This window comes from Hemiscyllium ocellatum, chromosome 14 (genome assembly GCF_020745735.1).
Source record: "Hemiscyllium ocellatum isolate sHemOce1 chromosome 14, sHemOce1.pat.X.cur, whole genome shotgun sequence".
NCBI classification, from domain to species: Eukaryota; Metazoa; Chordata; class Chondrichthyes; order Orectolobiformes; family Hemiscylliidae; genus Hemiscyllium; species Hemiscyllium ocellatum.
In genome coordinates, this window is record NC_083414.1 from 14,224,265 (window position 1) to 14,243,777 (window position 19,513).

At 41.6% G+C, this 19,513-nt stretch overlaps 1 protein-coding gene across 1 annotated transcript in view; it reads right to left on the minus strand.

The window, feature by feature from the left end:
• Nucleotides 1–19,513, minus strand: part of LOC132822075 (caM kinase-like vesicle-associated protein) — a 90,873-nt gene that overhangs the window by 68,303 nt on the left and 3,057 nt on the right. The window contains exons 2-3 of the mRNA XM_060835091.1: nucleotides 11,744–11,875; nucleotides 1,085–1,159 (exon numbers count right to left, since the gene is read on the minus strand). Of these exons, the coding sequence (XP_060691074.1) occupies nucleotides 1,085–1,159; nucleotides 11,744–11,875 (207 nt within the window). The remainder of the gene's footprint in view (nucleotides 1–1,084; nucleotides 1,160–11,743; nucleotides 11,876–19,513) is intronic.

Below are 19,513 nucleotides of genomic sequence, written 5' to 3' on the forward strand. Positions count from 1 at the left end.
TTGCTGTCCCTGCATACTAATCTTTTACACACTAAATACCTCTGCAAATCACAGCTCTGCCATCTTTCACTATTGAGGGTTGATGGAGCATAAATATATACAAGGGATGGTAAGGCTACATCTCTGAAAGCCTCCAGACTTGGGTCAGTTTGATGTGGTCTTATTTCTGCATGACACATTTTCTCTTGCACAGGTTTAGGAGTTATTTTTAGAGTAAACATGCAGTTAGTCCTTTACACCACACACCCTAGAAACTTTTAAGGAGCTGCTGATCACGTTAAAGGGAAAACTTTCAAGAATCTTCAAAGCGAGTGGGAGAGTTGGAATGGGGCTTGGCTTTGAGAAAATACCTGTAAGCTACCTTCTTGCCAGCTAATATAGCAGTTGAATTATGTATTAACAGATGGATATCAGAATAGTTCAAAAATAGCGACAAGCAAGTGTAACATCTACAGACAAGTCACCCCTCTTAAGGCTAAATGAGCCAAACTTTGGGAAGGAGTTTCCGATGTGTTGTCTATGAACAGAAGATTACTGATTGTTGGAAGCATTTTACAAGATTTGTAGGCACATTATGGATTCCAGTGTGACAATGTTTCTGTCATATATCCCAGAAAGATAATGCCAAGTCAAAACAAAACTGTAACCAGCTGATCAAATCAGCTTTTAGTGAGCGTGGAATCTCAAAGGATCCCAGTGATGTTGATCATGATCAAAAGTTCTGATGTCAACATCCAATCCTAGAATTGAGGAAGGGTCACTCAACCCAAAACACTAACTCTGGTTTCTCTTCACAGATGCTGTCAGACCTGCTGAGCTTTTTCAGCAATTTCTGCTTTTTGTTTCTGATTTACGGCATCCACAATTCTTTTGGTTTCTATTTAAGAGTGCAGTTGGCTGGAGTAGGGTTCAGACCATAACTCAGTCGAAAATTCCCCAATCATCAAGGACCAAAACTAAAATTGAGTATTGAAGTTGCAAACTGATTTTTAACAGTGGAAATATATAGTCATTTTGGTCAAACAGCTGTCGACCCTTCTCCCTCCCTAACCTTTGCATTCTTTTGTGTTGCATGTTAACTTACAGTTCCAGGAAAATGAAATATTCCTTGCGTGTTTCAAAGACATCCACCAGCTGTAATATGTTTGGATGCTTCACCCTGTGAGAGAAAACAAGACATTTCAGCATTGGCTGTAGAAACAAAAAGCTTCTTCTCCCAGAATACTCAAAGAGACCAAGACATACCAATAACGGTGAGATCAGCGAATCTCTGAGAAATCTAGCAACATTTCAAAATGCAATTTAGCTAAATGCGCTCTCCTAGTTTAGGAGACTCATTTGCATTGTCACATTCATTTATTTAAGTTTTTACTAAAAGATGGTTCAAAAGAGGTAATCTTCAAGTATATGTCCGTGTCTTTGAATGTATACCAATGGAGTGCAAATTTCAAACTGCCCACGCCACTGCTATGTGGAAAATTTAACTCCATAACATTTAAACAACATTAATTGGCTGGGCTGTTTCTTGACCTCAATGTGCTGAAAATAAACTACTGCAGCTTTATTAAGCACAAGTTTGTTAGAAGCAGAGACTGTGATGCAGTGATGATATTACTAAAGATACAGTCACCATCATCCCAGTGAACCATAGAGAGAGAAATGATTAATCATAGAGTCAGAGTCATACAGCAAGGAAACAGACTCTTCAGTCCAACCATGCCGAACATAATCCCACACTAAACCACTCCCGCCTGGCTGCTCCTGGCCCATATCCCTCCAAACCATTTCTATTCATGCACTTATCTAAATGTCTTTTTAACATTGTAACTGTACCCATATCCACCACTTCCTGAGGAAGTTCATTCCACACTCAAACCACCCTCTGCATAATAAAGATGCCCCCTAGACTTTTTTAAACCTCTCTCCTCTCACCTTAAAAAATGTGCCCTAGTCTTGAAATCCCCATCCTAGGGAAAAGACAACTGCAATTAACTCTATCTGTACCCCTCATTATTTTATTATATTTTATAAGATCATCTCTCAACCTCCTATGCTCCAGTGAAGAAAGTCCCAGTCTTTCTTTATAACTCAAATCTTCCATACCCAGCAATATCCTGGTAAATCTCTTCTGAATCGTCCTCAGCTTAATAATATCCTTCCAACAACTGGGTGACCAGAACTGGACACAGCTTAACCTAAGGGTCACAATGCCTTAGGTGAGGGGTGAGACTGAGAGCTGGAGCAGGAACTGTATCTACACTATTGGCATCATAAGCCAGCTGTCCAAACAACTGAGCTAACCAACCCCACGATGCTGTTGCTAATACTCTGGCTAATTCTGTGTTCAAATCTCACCGTGGTGGCTGGTAGGAAATTAAATTCAATGAATTTAAAGCAAAAGAATTGTAAACTTATTTCGAGGTGTCATGAAGCTAGTGTCATAAAAATTGAAAGGCAAAGCAATTTTCAGCTTACCACGAATGATTGTTATGAGAATGCATAAAAGGAACGGTACATTAAATTGCCTGTTGTTCAATTTTCTAGTTTGATCTTTGTGGGAACACAAGAGTTAAGGGAGCGAAATATTGTCAGGAAAGCCTGGTAAATTCATTTGCCTTCTTAAGTTAGGATAGAGGTAATTAAAAGATCAGAGCCTGGAACTATAAGAGGTCAGTTATGAGTTTGGTTCTTATTACAATCCGTCCATTAGAGCCAATGTTCCTGATTGTCAAAATACCAGCAGGATGACCATCATTAAGGGAGTCTTGAAGCTTCTTCTGATCTCATGGTTATTGTTGACATCAGGATGCAAGGAACCTTGAAACTGCGTGAAGAATACATCTGAGTGACACTTAACATAAATGAAGGATGTTTAGGGATCTTTAAACAGTCAAAAGGGGCATTTTGAAACAGTCCATAGGAACTCTGTCCATGAAGGATGACCAACTTGACCTCTTGCTAGGTGACCATACAGAGAGTAACCAATCCTGCTGAGAGTAAGCCTGCTCTTGAACATGAGTATAGAGGCGTATAAGAAAAGGCAGAGTTGGATGTTGGCCAATGTATCAGAATTGCATCTGATTCCCTGGGTATCCGGCAACACTCCAAAGTGCAAACACAGGCTGGAAGGGAGCAGCTGGGCTGGGTATTGTTCAAGGAAAGTGTAAACATAATCTTTCGGTTAGGTTTAAAGAAGGAGTCTGGAAGAAGAGGTGACATTTTCTTCCTGCAGGTTAATGTAAAAGGATAGAAGGGAGAACCTTGGGACTATGCAGGAGATTTGACTTTTTGGAAGTAACCCAGACAACTTGATGCATAAATTTTGATTCATTGGAAAAGTCACGCCACCACTCCTGGGGATTGGGAAGGTGCAACTTTGCAGGGCAATTTTTCATGATAAGGACATCACTGAATTAAAGTAGATCAGATTGTAAGTTCTTTAATTAACCACTTCAGAGATATTATTACACACCTCTGCAGCAGATAGGACTTAAACCCAGACCTTCTGCACCACCTCCGACACCTTCTTCCCCTTCCCTGGACCTCTCCGTCTCCATCTTCAGCGACCGACTCAACACGGACATCTACTTCAAACCCAGTGACTCCCACAGCTACCTTCGCTACACCTCCTCCCAACGCCCCGTCCTGTAAAATCGCGATCCCTTAATGCCAATTCCTCTGTCTCTGCCATATCTGCTCTCAGAAGGAGCAATTCTACTCCAGGGCATCCCAGGTGACCTCCTATTTCAGGGACAACAATTTCCCCTCCCACGTGATCAGCAATGCCTTGCAGCGGATCTCCTCCATTTTCTGAACCTCTGCCCTCGAACCCCACCCCTCCAGTCGCAACAAGGATAGAAACCCCACCCCTGGTCCTCACCTTCTACCCCACTAATCTCCGGATATACTGCAACTCTAACCCTATCGCCTTCCCACCTACCTTGCCCCTAGCCCCACCCCTTTCCCTCTCCACATTCCAGATGAAGGGCTTATGCCTGTAACGTCAACTCTCCTGCTCCTCGGATGCTGCCTGATCTGCTGTGCTTTTCCAGTGCCACACTTTTCGATTCTGACTCCCCAGCATCCACAGTCATCACTTTCTCCAAGTTGTTCCTGCATGCAGTGCCGTGACATTATGATGGGACACTGTTTCAACACAGACATTTCTGTTGCTATTAATTACAACCGAGCTCTGGCAGCAGGCAGTGATGGCACTGGAGGGGTGTGGGAACAGTTGAACCAAGTGTCTCTAGACAAAAGGGTATCTTTGATGCAAAAGAGGCCACATTGGAAGAAGGTGCAGATAGTTGTAAGATCTCTCAAACCAATGTGAACCACAGACCTCATTTCAAGTGACTACTGTAAGTACTTCCTTGCTTAACCTGAATTTTCCTTTGTTTTTGTAAAGACATGAATGCCAGTGAATAAAGAATCCTGTTTCATGGCCTTCCATGCATACAAATCTAATGTTATGTAATATTATAAAACCTGTTGTTCGTGCTGCCAGCAGATTAAATTGGATGACGTTAGTGAGCCAGATGGTTTTTGCACGACGGCCAGTGATTGTTTCATGGTTGCCATTGCTGAGACAAGACTTCAATTCTGGGTTTTGTTAATCAAATTTAAATTCCACCAGTGCATTAGGGTATTGAGGTGGGTAAATGGAGCTCACATCCAGGTCAGCCGTGATCTCACTGAATGGTGATAAAGCTGAATGACCTGGTACTGTTTCTAAATTCCTATGGAAAGTGACAGTTGACTCTTAAGAGCATACAAATAAAATCATTAGGATCAGAAACTGAAGATAAATGTAACAGTTCTTGTTAAACGACTCATCAGGTTGATTTCCTTCCTTTAGGAAAAGAAATGAATATGGTATAAAATTGTAAGCTATCTATATGCCAGTGAAATATACACAGTACAACCCAAATTACATCTACAGGCAAGTACCTTCACATTAGACATCAAAAAATGCTTTTTCAGATCAATGTGTTTTCAGTTTCAAAAAGAAGCAATCTTTTTACTACAGAAGACTGTCAAAACGTCACAGCATAATTAGTTTGTTCTTTAAAAAGCAGCGCATTATTTACATATTCATTAAAAACGAGAAGTTCCCTCTGGACCCTGCTTTGCAGACATGGCGAATGATGTTTGGGGGAGCTGCAAAGCAAAGGAGAATGTTTGCGTGAATTCAAGGATTATGCACTGCTTAATAATTGGGAATTTTTATAACTGAGTTTGCAATGGCAAACTCTTCTTACCAAGTTGAAATATTTGTAATGGCAGCCTGCATTTGAAGTTGGCGCAGAGCTTACTAAAATCAGCCGAGCTGAGTTACCATGTGGACTGGTTGTATTTTGGACAGATTGCTCCACCAAAGTACCGTGCAGTTGGGAAAAGTACAGATATATACACAAACACAACATATCCATATGAGACAATACAATTTGTCCAAAATCAATTTGTTTTTGGAGACTGATGTTATACTGAGGTATCAAAGGACAAGTTATAGTCTGCAATTTCTTTGTACATATAATCATACTTTTAAATCCATCTGTTCTCCAAAATATATTAATAAAGCGCCATCCAGGAATAGTTGAAAAAAGGGAGTAATTTGGCTAATATGGAGTTTAATTTACTATGCCGTTAGCTGCAACAGAAATTATTTCATTCTGGAAGGCTAATCACTCTTATAAAGTATTATATAGTTAAAAATCACAGAACACCAGGTTATAGTCCAACAGATTTAATTGGAAGCACTAGCTTTCGGAGCGACGCTCCTTCATCAGGTGGTTGTGGAGTACACGATTGTAATTCTGCGTCCTACAATTGTGTATTCCACAACTACCTGATGAAGGAGCGGCACTCCAAAAGCTAGTGTTTCCATTTAAACCTATTGGACTATAACCTGGTGTTGTGTGATTTTTAACTTTGTACACCCCAGTCCAACACTGGCATCTCCAAATCAAAATGATTATAAAGTTGTTTACACAACTGAAACAATTGGAATTGTGTTGTTTTACAAATGAGACATCCACTTTTTTGAGGCACTGTGAACAATTTTGTTACAGAAACACTAACTTCATGTTGCTTTCAACAATCATCTGTCAAGAGAGAAGCCAATTACTTTTGGAAGTTGTACATGGCCAGTCCAGCCTTATCCACTCTCAAAGAATGAATCATGGAGCAGCACATTCAACGGGGAGGTGATTGCATAATGGTAATGTCCCTGTGCTAGTAATCCAGTATTCCACAGCAATGTTCAAATCCCACTGGTGAAATTGGAATGGTGAAATTTGAATTCAGCAAAAATCTGAAATTAAAAAGCTAGTCTACTGGTGATTATGTAACTGTTAGCAATTGTCATCAAAACCATCTGGTTCACTTTAGGGAGGATCACTCCTATCCTCACATGGTCTGGTCTATATGTGATTCCAGACTCAATGTGGTTGCTTCTTAAACGCCCTCTGGCAGCAACTAGGGATGGGTAATAAACGCTGGCCTAACCAGTGACTTCTACATCCCATGAATGAAAATTAAACTATACCGAACAGTGCAATTCAGCCACAATAGGTAGTTTAAATAATGAGCTAGTGCAAGTTTGCTTTGGATATACAGTCACTGCTTTGACCAATATCTTCAAGACTTGAAGATCTGAGACTTGAGAATGGACTCAATGAATCCTGAAGTATTTAGAGACATATTGAGCCCCAACGCCCCAGAATGATCTGAACATATTAGCCTTAGTGGCAGGAAATTAGGAGTACAAGAATAGGGGAGTCTTGCTACAACTGGATAGAGATTTGATGAGATCACATCTGAAATACTGTGATTTCCATATTTAAGGAAGAATGTTAGAGAATTTAAGGAAGAGACTGTGCTTTGTGTTGGAAGGTTTCCTGTGATAAGAATCTTAGTAAACTGGGCCAATACCTTCTGGAGTTCTCAGAAGAATGACAGGTGATCTCCTTGAAAGCATTTGAGGAGACTTGACAGAGTCAACACTGAGAGACTGTTTTCCCTCACTGAGAAATGTTGAAGAAGGCAGGGACATTGCAGGATAAGGCTCAGGGATGAGGAGAAATTTCTGAACTTGACTCGTGGTGAATCTTTGGAATTTTCCACCTGACAAGATTGTAGGTGCTACATACTTAAGGTTGAAGCTGACAGGCTTGTGTCCAGCCAGGGAGTCAAAGGTATGGGAAGCAGAACAGGAAGGTGTAGTTGAAGCTGATGATCAGCCATGATTGTATGGAATGGCAGAACAGATTTGAAGGGCCCAGTGCCTACCTTCACTCCTACATCTTATGTGCTTCTGCTCTTAAACACTATTCCAAAGGTCTGGTGAGCATGACCCAGAATAATTTGCAGCCTCAAACCTGATTGTCTGTCTTTTCACCATTATGTAGGGTGCTTGGTATCCATAGGCCTGCTCAGATCTGTCTGTGCCAGTCTGAACACTATTGGCTAAGAATGAGGGAGCCTTGGGTTCAACTCCTCCACTAGCATTCAAGCACACAAAATTAAACTGATCTCCAGTGCAGCAAAAAGGAATGTATTGTATTATCAAAAATGCTATCTTTAAAGTGAACTATTAAATCAAAGTCACACCTCATCATTACCACGGTTCACGATGAAAAGGGTCATTGTTCAAAACAAAAATCAGAATACCACTGGTGTCATGGTCAGTATTCTCCATTCAACACCACTGCCAAAAGGAGTTCAATGGGTCAATAACCTCATCATTGTGAGCCAGACCTGACTGTGTGCAAATCTGTGCCACTCTGCATGCCACTATCACAAAGCCATTTCCTACTGATTCTCACTGATCCGTGAGAGAACAGAGCAGTGGACATCCAAGAGGTCTTGGAATCATTCTCTCATGGGTTAGTTCATTGCGACACTTTTGAAAATAAAGGCAGCTATCTCTGGAAAGCAAAATGATTAAGATAATAATAATTGCACCTTCGAGCAGAAGTGATTCTTGGTAGTTATCCTTTAAAACAATGCAGCCACTTTGTATTCAACACAGTGAAAAACTACGATTGTGGTTTTTTCTAGATGCTTTATTGAACCACCATTAAATTTGCTTCACTGATAATTTTACTTCTTCACCAGATTCCTTTCAGAACCCTTCTCCCCAAGGCTTCCAAACGTGATCCTCCAGCAGCTAGCTTGTATTCCAGGTTTTGAATAAAACATAAGCACATTAGAATGAGAGTGTATTTTAGACATTGGGTACACATATACAGAGCTTGAACACTTCTGTCAGGACGAAGACATCAGTAAAGCATCTAGAAAAAACCACAATCATAGTTTTTCACTGTGTTGAATATAAAGCCGCTGCATTGTTTTAAAGGATAACTACCAAGAATCACTTCTGCTCAAAGGTGCAATTATATTTCAGTTGAATATAGGGAACTATGGACCTATGAGGGAGGAGCTGGCCAAAGTTCAATGGTGCAATACCTTAGCAGGGATGACAGTGGAGGAACAATGGCAGATACGTCTGTGTATAATGCAGAAGATGCAGGATCAGTTCATTCCAAAAAGGAAGAAAGATCCTAGGAGGAGGCATGGGTGGCCGTGGCTGACGAGGGAAGTTAAGAAGCATATAAAGTCAAAAGGAAAAAAGCATAACATAGCAAAGATGAGTGGGAAAATGGAGGACTGGGAAGCTTTTAAAGAACAACAGAGGATTACTAAGAAGGAAATACGCAGAGAAAAAAATGAGATACGAAGGTAAACAGGCCAAAAATATAAAGGAGGATAGTAAAAGCTTTTTTAGGTATGTGAAAGGGAAAAAAATGGTTAAAACTAAACTTGGGCCCTTAAAGACAGAAACAGGGGAATATATTACGGGGGACAAAGAAATGGCAGAAGAGTTGAATTGGTACTTCAGATCTGTGTTCACTGGGGAAGACACAAGCAATCTCCCAGAGGTAACAGTGGCTGAAGGACCTGAAATGAAGGAAATTTATATTTGCCAGGAATTGGGTGTTGGAGAGACTGTTAGGTCTGCGTGCTGATAATTCTCCGGGGCCTGATGGTCTATATCCCAGAGTGCTGAAGGAGGTGGCTCGAGAAATCTTGGATGCGTTGGTGATTATTTTCCAGCCTTCGATAGATTCAGGGTCGGTTCCTGAGGATTGGAGAGTGGCTAATGTTGTACCACTTTTTAAGAAAGGAGCGAGAGAGAAAACAGGAAATTAAAGACCAGTTAGTCTGACCTCAGTGGTGGGAAAGATGCTGGAGTCTATTATAAAGGATGAAAGTACGACACATCTGGATAGCAGTAACAGGATAGGTCAGAGTCAGCATGGATTTATGAAGGGGAAATCATGCTTGACTAATCTTCTGGAATCTTTTGAGGATGTAACTCTGAAGGTGGACAAGGGAGATCCAGTGGATGTAGTGTACCTGGACTTTCAGAAAGCCTTTGATAAAGTCCCACATAGGAGGTTAGTGAGCAAAATAAGGGCGCATGGTATTGGGGGCAAAGTACTGACTTAGATTGAAAATTGGTTGACTGACAGGAAACAAAGAGTAGTGATAAACGGCTCCCTTTCGGAATGGCAGGCGGTGACCAGTGGGGTACCACAGGGATCAGTACTGGGACCGCAGCTTTTTACAATATATGTTAATGATATAGAAGATGGTATTAATAGTAACATTACCAAATTTGTTGATGATACAAAGCTGGGTGGCAGGGTGAAATGTGAGGAGGATGTTAGGAAATTACAGGGTGACCTGGACAGGTTAGGTGAGTTGACAAATGCATGGCAGATGCAGTTTAATGTGGATAAATGTATGGTTATCCACTTAGGTGGCAAGAACAGGAAGGCAGATTACTACCTCAATGGAGTCAAGTTAGGTAAAGGGGCAGTACAAAGAGGTCTGGGTGTTTTTGTACACCAGTCAATGAAGGTAAGCATGCAGGTACAACAGGTAGTGAAGAAAGCTAATAGCATGCTGCCCTTCATAACAAGAGGGATTGAGTATAGAAGCAAAGAGGTTGTTCTGCAGATGACAGGGCCCTGGTGAGACTGGACCTGGAATATTGTGTGCAGTTCTGGTCTTCAAATTTGAGGAAAGACATTCTGGCTATTGAGGGAGTGCAGTGTAGGTTCACGAGGTCAATTCCTGGAATGGCGGGACTATCTTATGTTGAAAGATTGGAGCGACTGGGCTTGTATACCCTTGAGTTTAGAAGACTGACAGGGGATCTGATTGAGACGTATAAGATTATTAAAGGATTGGACACTCTGGAGGCAGGAAACATGTTTCCGCTGATGGGTGAGTCCCAAACCAGAGGACACAGTTTAAAAATAAGGGGTAGGCCATTTAGGACAGAGATGAGGAGAAACTTCTTCACCCAGAGAGTGGTGGGTGTGTGGAATGCTCTGCCCTAGAAGGCAGTGGAAGCACAGTCTCTGGATTCGTTTAAGAAAGAGTTGGATAGAGCTCTCAAGGATAGTGGAATCAAGGGTTATGGAGATAAGGCAGGAACGGGATACTGATTGAGGATGATCAGCCATGATGATGCAGGCTCGAAGGGCAGAATGGCCTACTCCTGCACCTATTGTCTATTGTCTATTGCATTTATATAATGCCTTCTACATAGTTAAAAAGGTGATGTCAAGCCAAAGGAGGCGGTATGAGAACAGATGATTGTAAACTTGCCTTGAGAGGCAAATTAAAGGTACAGCTTAAGGGAGTAGAGATTGAAGGAGAGACTATCAGAGCTTATGGCCTCAACAACTGAAAGCACAGCTGCCAATGATGATGGAGGAATGTGGGGATGAGATTCCTAGAATCCTGGGCAGCATGGTGGCTCAGTGGTAAGCACTGCTGCCTCACTGCACCAAGGACCCAGGTTCGATTCCAGTTTGCGTGTTCTCCCCATGATTGTGTGGGTTTCCTCCGGGTGCTCCGGTTTCCTACCACAGTCCAAAGATGTGCAGGTGAGGTGGACTGGCCGTGCTAAGTTGTCCCTGATGTGTGGATTAGTCATGGGACATACTGGAACAGGGTGGGCTGCTCTTCAGAGGATTGGCTCAGACTCGATGTTCTGAATGGCTTCTTCCACGCTGTGGGGATTTTATGAATATATATATATATGAAAAAAAATATATATATGAATATGGAGGGGGAAGGGAGGGTAAGATTTGAGCAAAATCATTAATCCAAAAGTTCTGGTAAAATCATCTCTGCACAGTTACCTCGTTAAAAACGTACTTTAATTTTGACTGATTATACTGTCAAAGTGAGGAGCGTTATGAGTGGATCTAAAGAATGATCGTTCTAAAACAATCCTGATGGCATTTCCTTGATGCTAAGCTTAGTGTTGCGCTAACAGTTACCTCCTAGGGTACACAGTACTGGCCTCACACAGAGAACCAGCAACTCTGGGAGAAGACAGGACAGGAAGATATGCATTGGCACATCAACCACGTTTTATTATTTTCCAACCACTCAATGTCAGGTCAAGACTGTGAATAAAAAGAGAATAAAACATTGCTTTTAATGGCTTCAGTCTTCACTCTATCGATTTTTAACAAAAAGGTATATGTTCTTGGTCACTGCCTGCAGCAACTGCAAGGAAAAGAACGAAATGTTGGCAATTCTTATTTCTAGGGTTGAGTTTTTGGCTGACAAAGGATTCAATGTAAGAGACAGACATAGTTTTAATGAGGTTTAAGTGTGCCCACCACAGAGCCTAAGTGTAGTTCTGGGGACTTACATGTTTAAAATCATGATTTCATTCTTTGCAGCCTTCCGAACTTTTCTTCCATCTTTCTTTAAAAACTTCTTGCAAGTGTACATTTTGCCAGTAGATTTTTCTTTTGCTCGGAATATTTCGCAGAATTCCTCCCTGTTTTCAGTGGAGAAAGAGAGAAAATAATTGAGATTCCATAGACCATTATTGTTCAATTTCATGCTGCAATAATGTGAGAGAATAGGCTTTGTGAAACAAATATATCTCATTGGATCCACTGTGGAAACTATGCACTCAATTGTCTTCTGTTGCCATAAAAAAAATCAAATTTCAAAGTTTGGGTAAAATACAATACTTGGCAATATGGAAAGTAATAAGTTGGATAGCAGCAGACCCAGGAGGACATAATCTTCGGGTAAAAAATGAGGTCTGCAGATGCTGGAGATCACAGTTGAAAATGTGTTGCTGGTTAAAGCACAGCAGGTCAGGCAGCATCCAAGGAATAGGAAATTCGACGTTTCGGGCATAAGCCCTTCATCAGGAATAATTCCTGATGAAGGGCTTATGCCCGAAACGTCGAATTTCCTATTCCTTGGATGCTGCCTGACCTGCTGTGCTTTAACCAGCAACACATTTTCAACCCAGGAGGACATAGACAAGCTGGTGAAGTGGGCAGACAACTGGCAGATGCAGTTGTGAACTAATGTGAAGTAAACTTGGCAAAAAAGTAGATATACATGCATTAAATAAGAGGCACGGATAGAGTCAATAGCCAGAGACCTTTCCCCATGGCAAGATTGACTGGCATAAGAGGTCATGGTTTTACAATGTTAGGAGGAAGGTATAGAGGAGACATCAGAGGTAGGTTCTTTATGCAGAGAGTTGTGAATGAATGGAATGCGTTGCCAGCGGTGATGGTGGAAGCCGAGTCATTAGTGACATTTAAGTGACTGCTGGGCATGCACATGGACAGCAGTGAATTGAGAGGTGCATAGGCTATGTTATTTTATTTTACATTAGGATTAATCCTCAGCACAACATCGTAGGCCGAAAGGCCTGTTCTGTGCTGTACTTTTCTATGTTCTATGTACTAAGGTCGACTTGGTACTATATCATGGCAAAGTGTAAGAACAGAGGATCGGGGGGACAATATTCATAATTTTTGCACGTGGCTAGGTTGGGTAGCAGTTACGGAAATGCGGGATCAGCATTTATTGCCCATCTCTAACTGACCTTGTGCAGGTAGTGGTGAGCTGTCTTTCTGTGGCTCGATGAGGCAGATTATCATCTTCTCAAGGGTAGTGAGGGATGGGAAATAAATGTTGACTCAGCCAATTTAGACCACATCCCCTGAATGAATTTAAAAAATATGTCTGGGCTGTAAAGATGGACATTGAATACAAAAACAAGATAGTTATGGTGAACCTTTCCAAATCATTAGTTAGGCTTCTATTGGAGCGATATGCATAATTCTAGGCACCATATAGTCAGAGAGATGTATAATGCGGAAACAGACCTTTCAGTCCAACTTGCCCATGTCAACCAGATATCTTAAATTAATCTAGTCCCATTTGCCAGCATTTGGCCATTATCCCTCTAAATCTTTACTATTCATATCCCCATCCAGATGCCTTTTAAATGTTGTAATTGTTCCAGCCTCCACCATTTCATCATGACAGTCTATTCCATACACGCACCATCTTCTGCGTGAAAAAGTTGATCCTTAAGTTCCTTTTAAATCTTTCCCCTCTCAGCTTAAACCTGTGCCCTCTAGTTTTGGACTCCTCTACCCTGGGGAAAAGACCTCAGCTATTCACCCTATACATGCCCCACATGATTTTATAAACATCTGTAAAGTCACCCCAAACCTCCAATGTGCAGGGAAAACAGCCCCAGTGTATTCAGCCTTTCCCTATAGCTCAAACTCTCTAACCCTGACAGCATCCTTGTAAATCTTTGCTGGACCCTTTCAAGCTTAACAACATTGTTCCTGCAGCATGCAGACCAGAATTGAAAGCAGTATTCTAAAAGTGTCCTAACCAATGTCCTGTACAGCCATAACATGACTTCCCAATTCCTATACTCAATGCAATGACCAATAAAGGCACGCATACCAAACACCTTCTTCACTATCCTATCGACTTGCAACTCACTTTCAAGGAACTATGCACCTGCACTCCAAAGTCTATTTGTTTGGCAGTATTCCTCATAACCATACCATTTCCCTTACCACACTTAAGGAAGAGTGTTAAGGCCTTGTAGAGTGTTCAGAGGTGGTTTACAAGTGTGATACCTGGTTTAAAGTACTTCAGAAATGTGCTGTGGTTGGAGAGTTGGGATAATTCTGGAAGGAGAGAACATTGAGGGAGAGATTTTGAGAAATTATTGCTTGGAAGTACAAAAATTATGTATTGCTGAAAAAGAGACAGAGTCAAAAATTCTCATCCTGTATTCAATGGGATTGAAAAACAAGAAAGCTTCAACTTTTTGTCTCCTTTTTACAATATCTAAGTTCTGTACTGCCAAGCAATCATTTGTATATTTGAGACAAAACTATAGCCAAGGTTAAAGAAATTATATCAACAACGTAGTTAGACCCACAGCAAAGATATTCATAAAATAGATAGAAAGTACTGCTTCATCACAGTGATTGGAGGTTGTTGCTATAAGATAATTGGTCAACGACCTGAAGGAAAAAAATGGACAGATTCATAAGGTCCGTGTTAAGATCTGGCCCTTCCTGAAAAAGTTGTCAAATCCAAAAGGGCCATCCAAAGGGCATGCAATTGAAGAGAATAAATTTGCATACTGATAAAGCAAAATTCTGTTTGCAAGATCATTTGGCAAGCTTTTTTCAACAGCCAGTACGCTATGATGGGCCAAATGGCCTTTCTTTGCATTGTAAGATTCCATGATCCTAAATTAGAATAATTGTATAAATGGCAAATCTTGGTTTTCCTGGAATAAGAGATAAGGGTGAAACGACTGGCAGAATACAGTGGATTGTCAGAGATGTGATGCTGCTGCCCCTTTAAGAAGGTTACTTTATCCATGATCTTTTTTTCAAGAGAGTTTGTAAAAGCAGAGGTACCGAATTGTCTCCTTTAACAATGGTGGAGGAGTGGCCAGGTCCCCGAGATCAGGTTTTTTTCTAGTTTAGTTTAGCTGTAACAGTGAGAAGCTGCTGCAGTGCAGAAAGATTTGCAGTTTCAGCAGTTGGTTCCTGATTGGCTTTGTCTCCGAAATCTCTTTGGAAGTTGTTGCCTGTAAGAACCTGTGTTTGAATTTATCTTTTGCCAAGGGACGTGTTTATGGGATGCTACTGGAATTGGAACAGCTCCTTAACTAAGCTGCAGCATCAAGTCTGTTGAATTTTCAAATAGTTAAGTTATTGTAAATTCTGGTTTCTTTTATTTGTTTCGACTGCAGTGTTTAAATAAATTCTGTGTTGCTTAAAGTCGAGTGGGTTTGACCAGCTGCATCACACCTGGAACACCCACTTCACATCTGCCTTTAAAACAAGAAAATGTTCGGGTCTAGGCTAACTTCTTAAAAGGTTGGGGGTGGGGGGGTGGGTGGGGGGGAGGATTGCTGGCCTGATCCACAACATAGGAAAGACCATATGTCTTGTTTGGGTTAAACTCCCATTAGATTTCAGTCAGCTTGGCTCTGTAGATCTGACCCTTGTTGAGAGTGTTGCCCTGAATTTAATGCAGTCCCTCAAGATAATAAGAAAATGTATGTGGTAGAAAGGCAAAGGCATCCAGGGATACAAGTAAACAAATCATTAAAAGCAGAAGTGTAGATCGCCAAAGCAATTAAATTTCCTAATAAATAACAAATGCTTGTTTCTTGCGGCACAACATTCAAAAATACTGAAGATAAATTTATATAGGACCCTGGTCAGGCTGCATTTCTGAGTACTCTGCTCGCTTCTGGCCTCTCCAATGGACTCCACATCACAGACAAAAAAAAATTATAAGATGTTTCTAAAATGGAGAGATTACAACAATTGGGAAGGATTCTTTGGAATTTAAAATGTTACAAATCTTCAACCTGAGGCAACCTGCTGACTTCCGATTTTAGGCAGTGGAGGATGGATTACCAACCCACTCCCCAGGGGCATGTGGATCATTTGACTATTTTAATGAGGCTGCACGTTGCATTTTATTTTCTCTATTTTTGGTTAAATTCTGAATGACAGGGTTTTTTTGGCCATTGGGGAAATTTGACTCGTGAAAGGAGGTGAGGAATGCTGAATAACCAGGCATGTGATTTCCCAGAGTTTAGCTTAGAGTGGTGCTGGAAAAGCACAGCAGGTCAAACAGCATCCGAGGAGCAGGAAAAGTCCTCACTTTTGCCTATGTGATTTCCCAGCACTGGTTGTGGGTCAGGAAGTGCAGGAGTGTTTCCCCTCACACACTCCACTCCCACTTGAAGTTTACCTTCCTGGCCACTTCCTCCCCAGTCAGATCCCCTCCCACCGCCCTGTACCACATGGCTACCTGAACTCCTTCTGAACTCTGCTCCTGGCTTTATCAATCTCCATCCCATTCCAAACCTGCAATTCCTGTCAGTCTGACAATCTGATTGGCTACAGCCAGGAAATGGGGACAAACAAAATGATAAATGGATTCTACTGTTAAATTTAGTGAGGGAAGTTGTTCCTGGAGCCCAAAACTGTTTCCTCCTCACTTCCCCACCTTCTGGTAATAGAGGTGTTTGGACAAATGGAACATTATCATTTTTAATTTGTTCACTCAGGGGATGTTTGATTAGATTTGATTTATTTACATGTACTTATGTACAGTGAAAAGTCTGGTTTTGCTTGCAGTATGGGCAGACCATACCATACAAAGTAGGATAATCGAATATAATGCACAATACAATTTACTCGTGCAAAGAAGACGCACAAAGAGTGAGAGCAACATTAAATTTAAAATTTGAGAGGTCCATTCAGAAGTCTAATAACAGCATAGAAGAAACTGTTCTTGAATATGTTGGAATGTGTTTAAGCGTGTTACTTCTGTCTGATGGGAGAGGTTGGAAGAGAATATAACAATGGTGGATGTGGGCATTGCTAGCTAGGACATTCCTAACTTCCTTTGAGAATGTGATACTGAGCTGTCTTCCTCTAGTGCTGCAGTCTTTGTGTAGTATTCAAGCCCATACTGCTGTTAGGAAGGAAATCCCAGCATTTTGACCCAGTGAATGAATGATGGCATCGCTCCAAGTCAGGATGGCATGAGAGGCTCAGAGGGGAACATGCAGGTAGGTAGTTTCTCCATGTATTTGTTGTCCTTCTTCTTCTAGATGGTAGAGGTCACGGGTTTGGGAGGTATTGTTGACGGAACCTTAATGAGTTGTAGGTGATACATTTGGTGCTTCTGTGAGTCAGTGGTGGAGGGAGTGAATTGTTGAAGGTGGTGAATGAGATGCCAACCAAAAGGTAGCCTTGTTCTGGATGGTGTTGAACATCTTGAATGTTGTTGGAGCTGCACTCATCTAGGCAAATGGGGAGTATTCCATCACACTCCTGAATTAGAGTCATAGAGATGTACTACACGGAAACAGAGCCTTCAGTCCAACTCGTTCATGCTGACCAGATATCCTAAATTAATCTAGTCCCATTTGCCAAGACTTGGCCCATATCACTCTAAACCTTCCTATTCATATACCCATTCAGATGCCTTTTAAATGTTGCAATTGTACCAGCCTCCACCACTTCCTCTGGCAGCTCATTCTATACACACAGCATGAAAAAAGTTGCCCCTTAAGTCCCTTTTAACTCTTGTACCTCTCACCCAAACCTATGACCTCTAGTTCTGGACTTCCTCACCCCAGCTAAAAGATCTCATCTATTTTTCCTACCCAACCCTGTTATAATTTTATAAATGTCCATAAGGTCACCTCTTAGCCTCTGATGCTCTGTTGAAAACAGCTCCAGCCTATTCAGCCTCTCCAGCCTCTCCCTGTAGCTCAAATTGATGGTGGTAGGCTTTGGGGAGTTTGGAGATGAATGACTCACTGCTGAATTCTTAGCATCTGACCTTATATTTAAATGGTTAGTCCAGTTCAGTTTCTGGTCAACGGTTACTCTCAGCATGATGGTTATTGAAAATTCAGTGATGATAATATCATTGAGCATCAAGAGAAAAAGATTAGGTTCTCTCTTGTTGAGGGTGGTCTTTGTCTAACACTCGTCACTTACTACTTGTTAGCCCAAGCTTGTATATCATCCAACTCTTGCTGTGTTTAGAGACGGAGTGCTTCAGTCTCTGAGGAGTTGTAAATAGTGCTGAATATTGTGCAGTCATTACCAATTTCTGGCAGTATGATGGAGGGAAGATCATCTGATTGAGGCTAGAACATTAGTCTGAGGAATTATTGAGGAAATTTGTTGGAACTGAAAGATTGACTTTCACCAATGCATTTACCTTCCTTTGCCCCTCTTTCCCATTAACTCCAGTTTTGCTTGGATTGTTGATACACTTGTTGGTCAAATGGCACTTTGATGTCAAGGGACAGAAACCGGAATTCAGCTCTTTTATCCATGTCTGTGCGAAGGCTGTAATGTGGTCAGTAGTGAAGTGTCAGTGGTGAAACCCAAACAGGGTGCCAGTGAGCAGGTCACTGCTGAGCAAGTACTGCTTGATAGTACTGTCAACAATGCCTTCCATCGCATCACTGATGATTGAGATTAAAACTGATGGAGTGGTATTTGGCTAGGTTGGGTTTGTGCTGATCTTTGTGAATAATTTCTGGGTGGACTCTGGAATAGTGTCTATACTGGAATGGTTTGACTATGGGCACAGCAGGTTTGGGAATGCAAGTACTTCACTGAAATGCTATCAGAGCCCAGAGCCTTTGCAGTGTCCAGTGCCTTTAGGCAATTTTTGATATTACATGGAGTGAAAGGAGCAGGCTGGCGACTGGTGATTGTGGCATTGGCGATCTCCATCTGCTCAGCACTCCTGTTTGAAGGTACCTGCAATGCTTCAGCCTTGACTTTTGTACTGATGTGTTGGTCTCTCCCATCTTTGAGAATTGGAGGATCCTCCTCCAGTTAGTTATTCAATAATCCACTAGCATTCACAGCTAGATGTCGGAGGGTTGAAAGAGTTTAGATCAGATTCAGTGGTTTTGGGATTGCTTAATCTCAATGTTTACCACGCATGTGTTGTTGCACGAGGTAGAATCCTTGACTTCTGCAACCATTAGAACTGCAAAAGCCAACAACTGGCAGAAGGTGGAACACTCAAGTAACAGACTTCCAAGGGATCGCTGCATTTAACTATTCCAAAATAAATAGTTATAGTCAACATTGGAGGAGGTTATAAGGTTTTCAACAGGTCACTTAAAACAGTTCATGGGTCACTGAAAAGCAATTCAAAGGTTACAGTCAATTAGAGTCACTGGCAGTCTCCAAGCAGACGAGTGCTGCTGAGAAGGCCCCTGGCTCTCTATAGTGGGGTTCAGGGAGAAGTCCCAAGATGGTCAGATGGTTCTGTGCAGCTAGAACTCAGTGGAGCCAGTAGATATAGCTAAGTTTTGGAAGCAAGGGTCAGGAATGTTCCGGAGCTGCGAGTAGCTCAGAAGAAGCCAGCAAGCAACTAATACTTCAGCACAGCAGAGAGTGGGGGATGAAAATTTGTTTGGTGCAAGGGTAGAGTTCAGAAAACAATCTCCAACAGTACTGGCTTGGTGAAGCGAGCAGTCTGTGAAAGGTTGGAGTTATGTCTGTGAGTAGGCACTGTAGCACAGTTTAAAATATTCATGGCAGTGTCGTCTCAG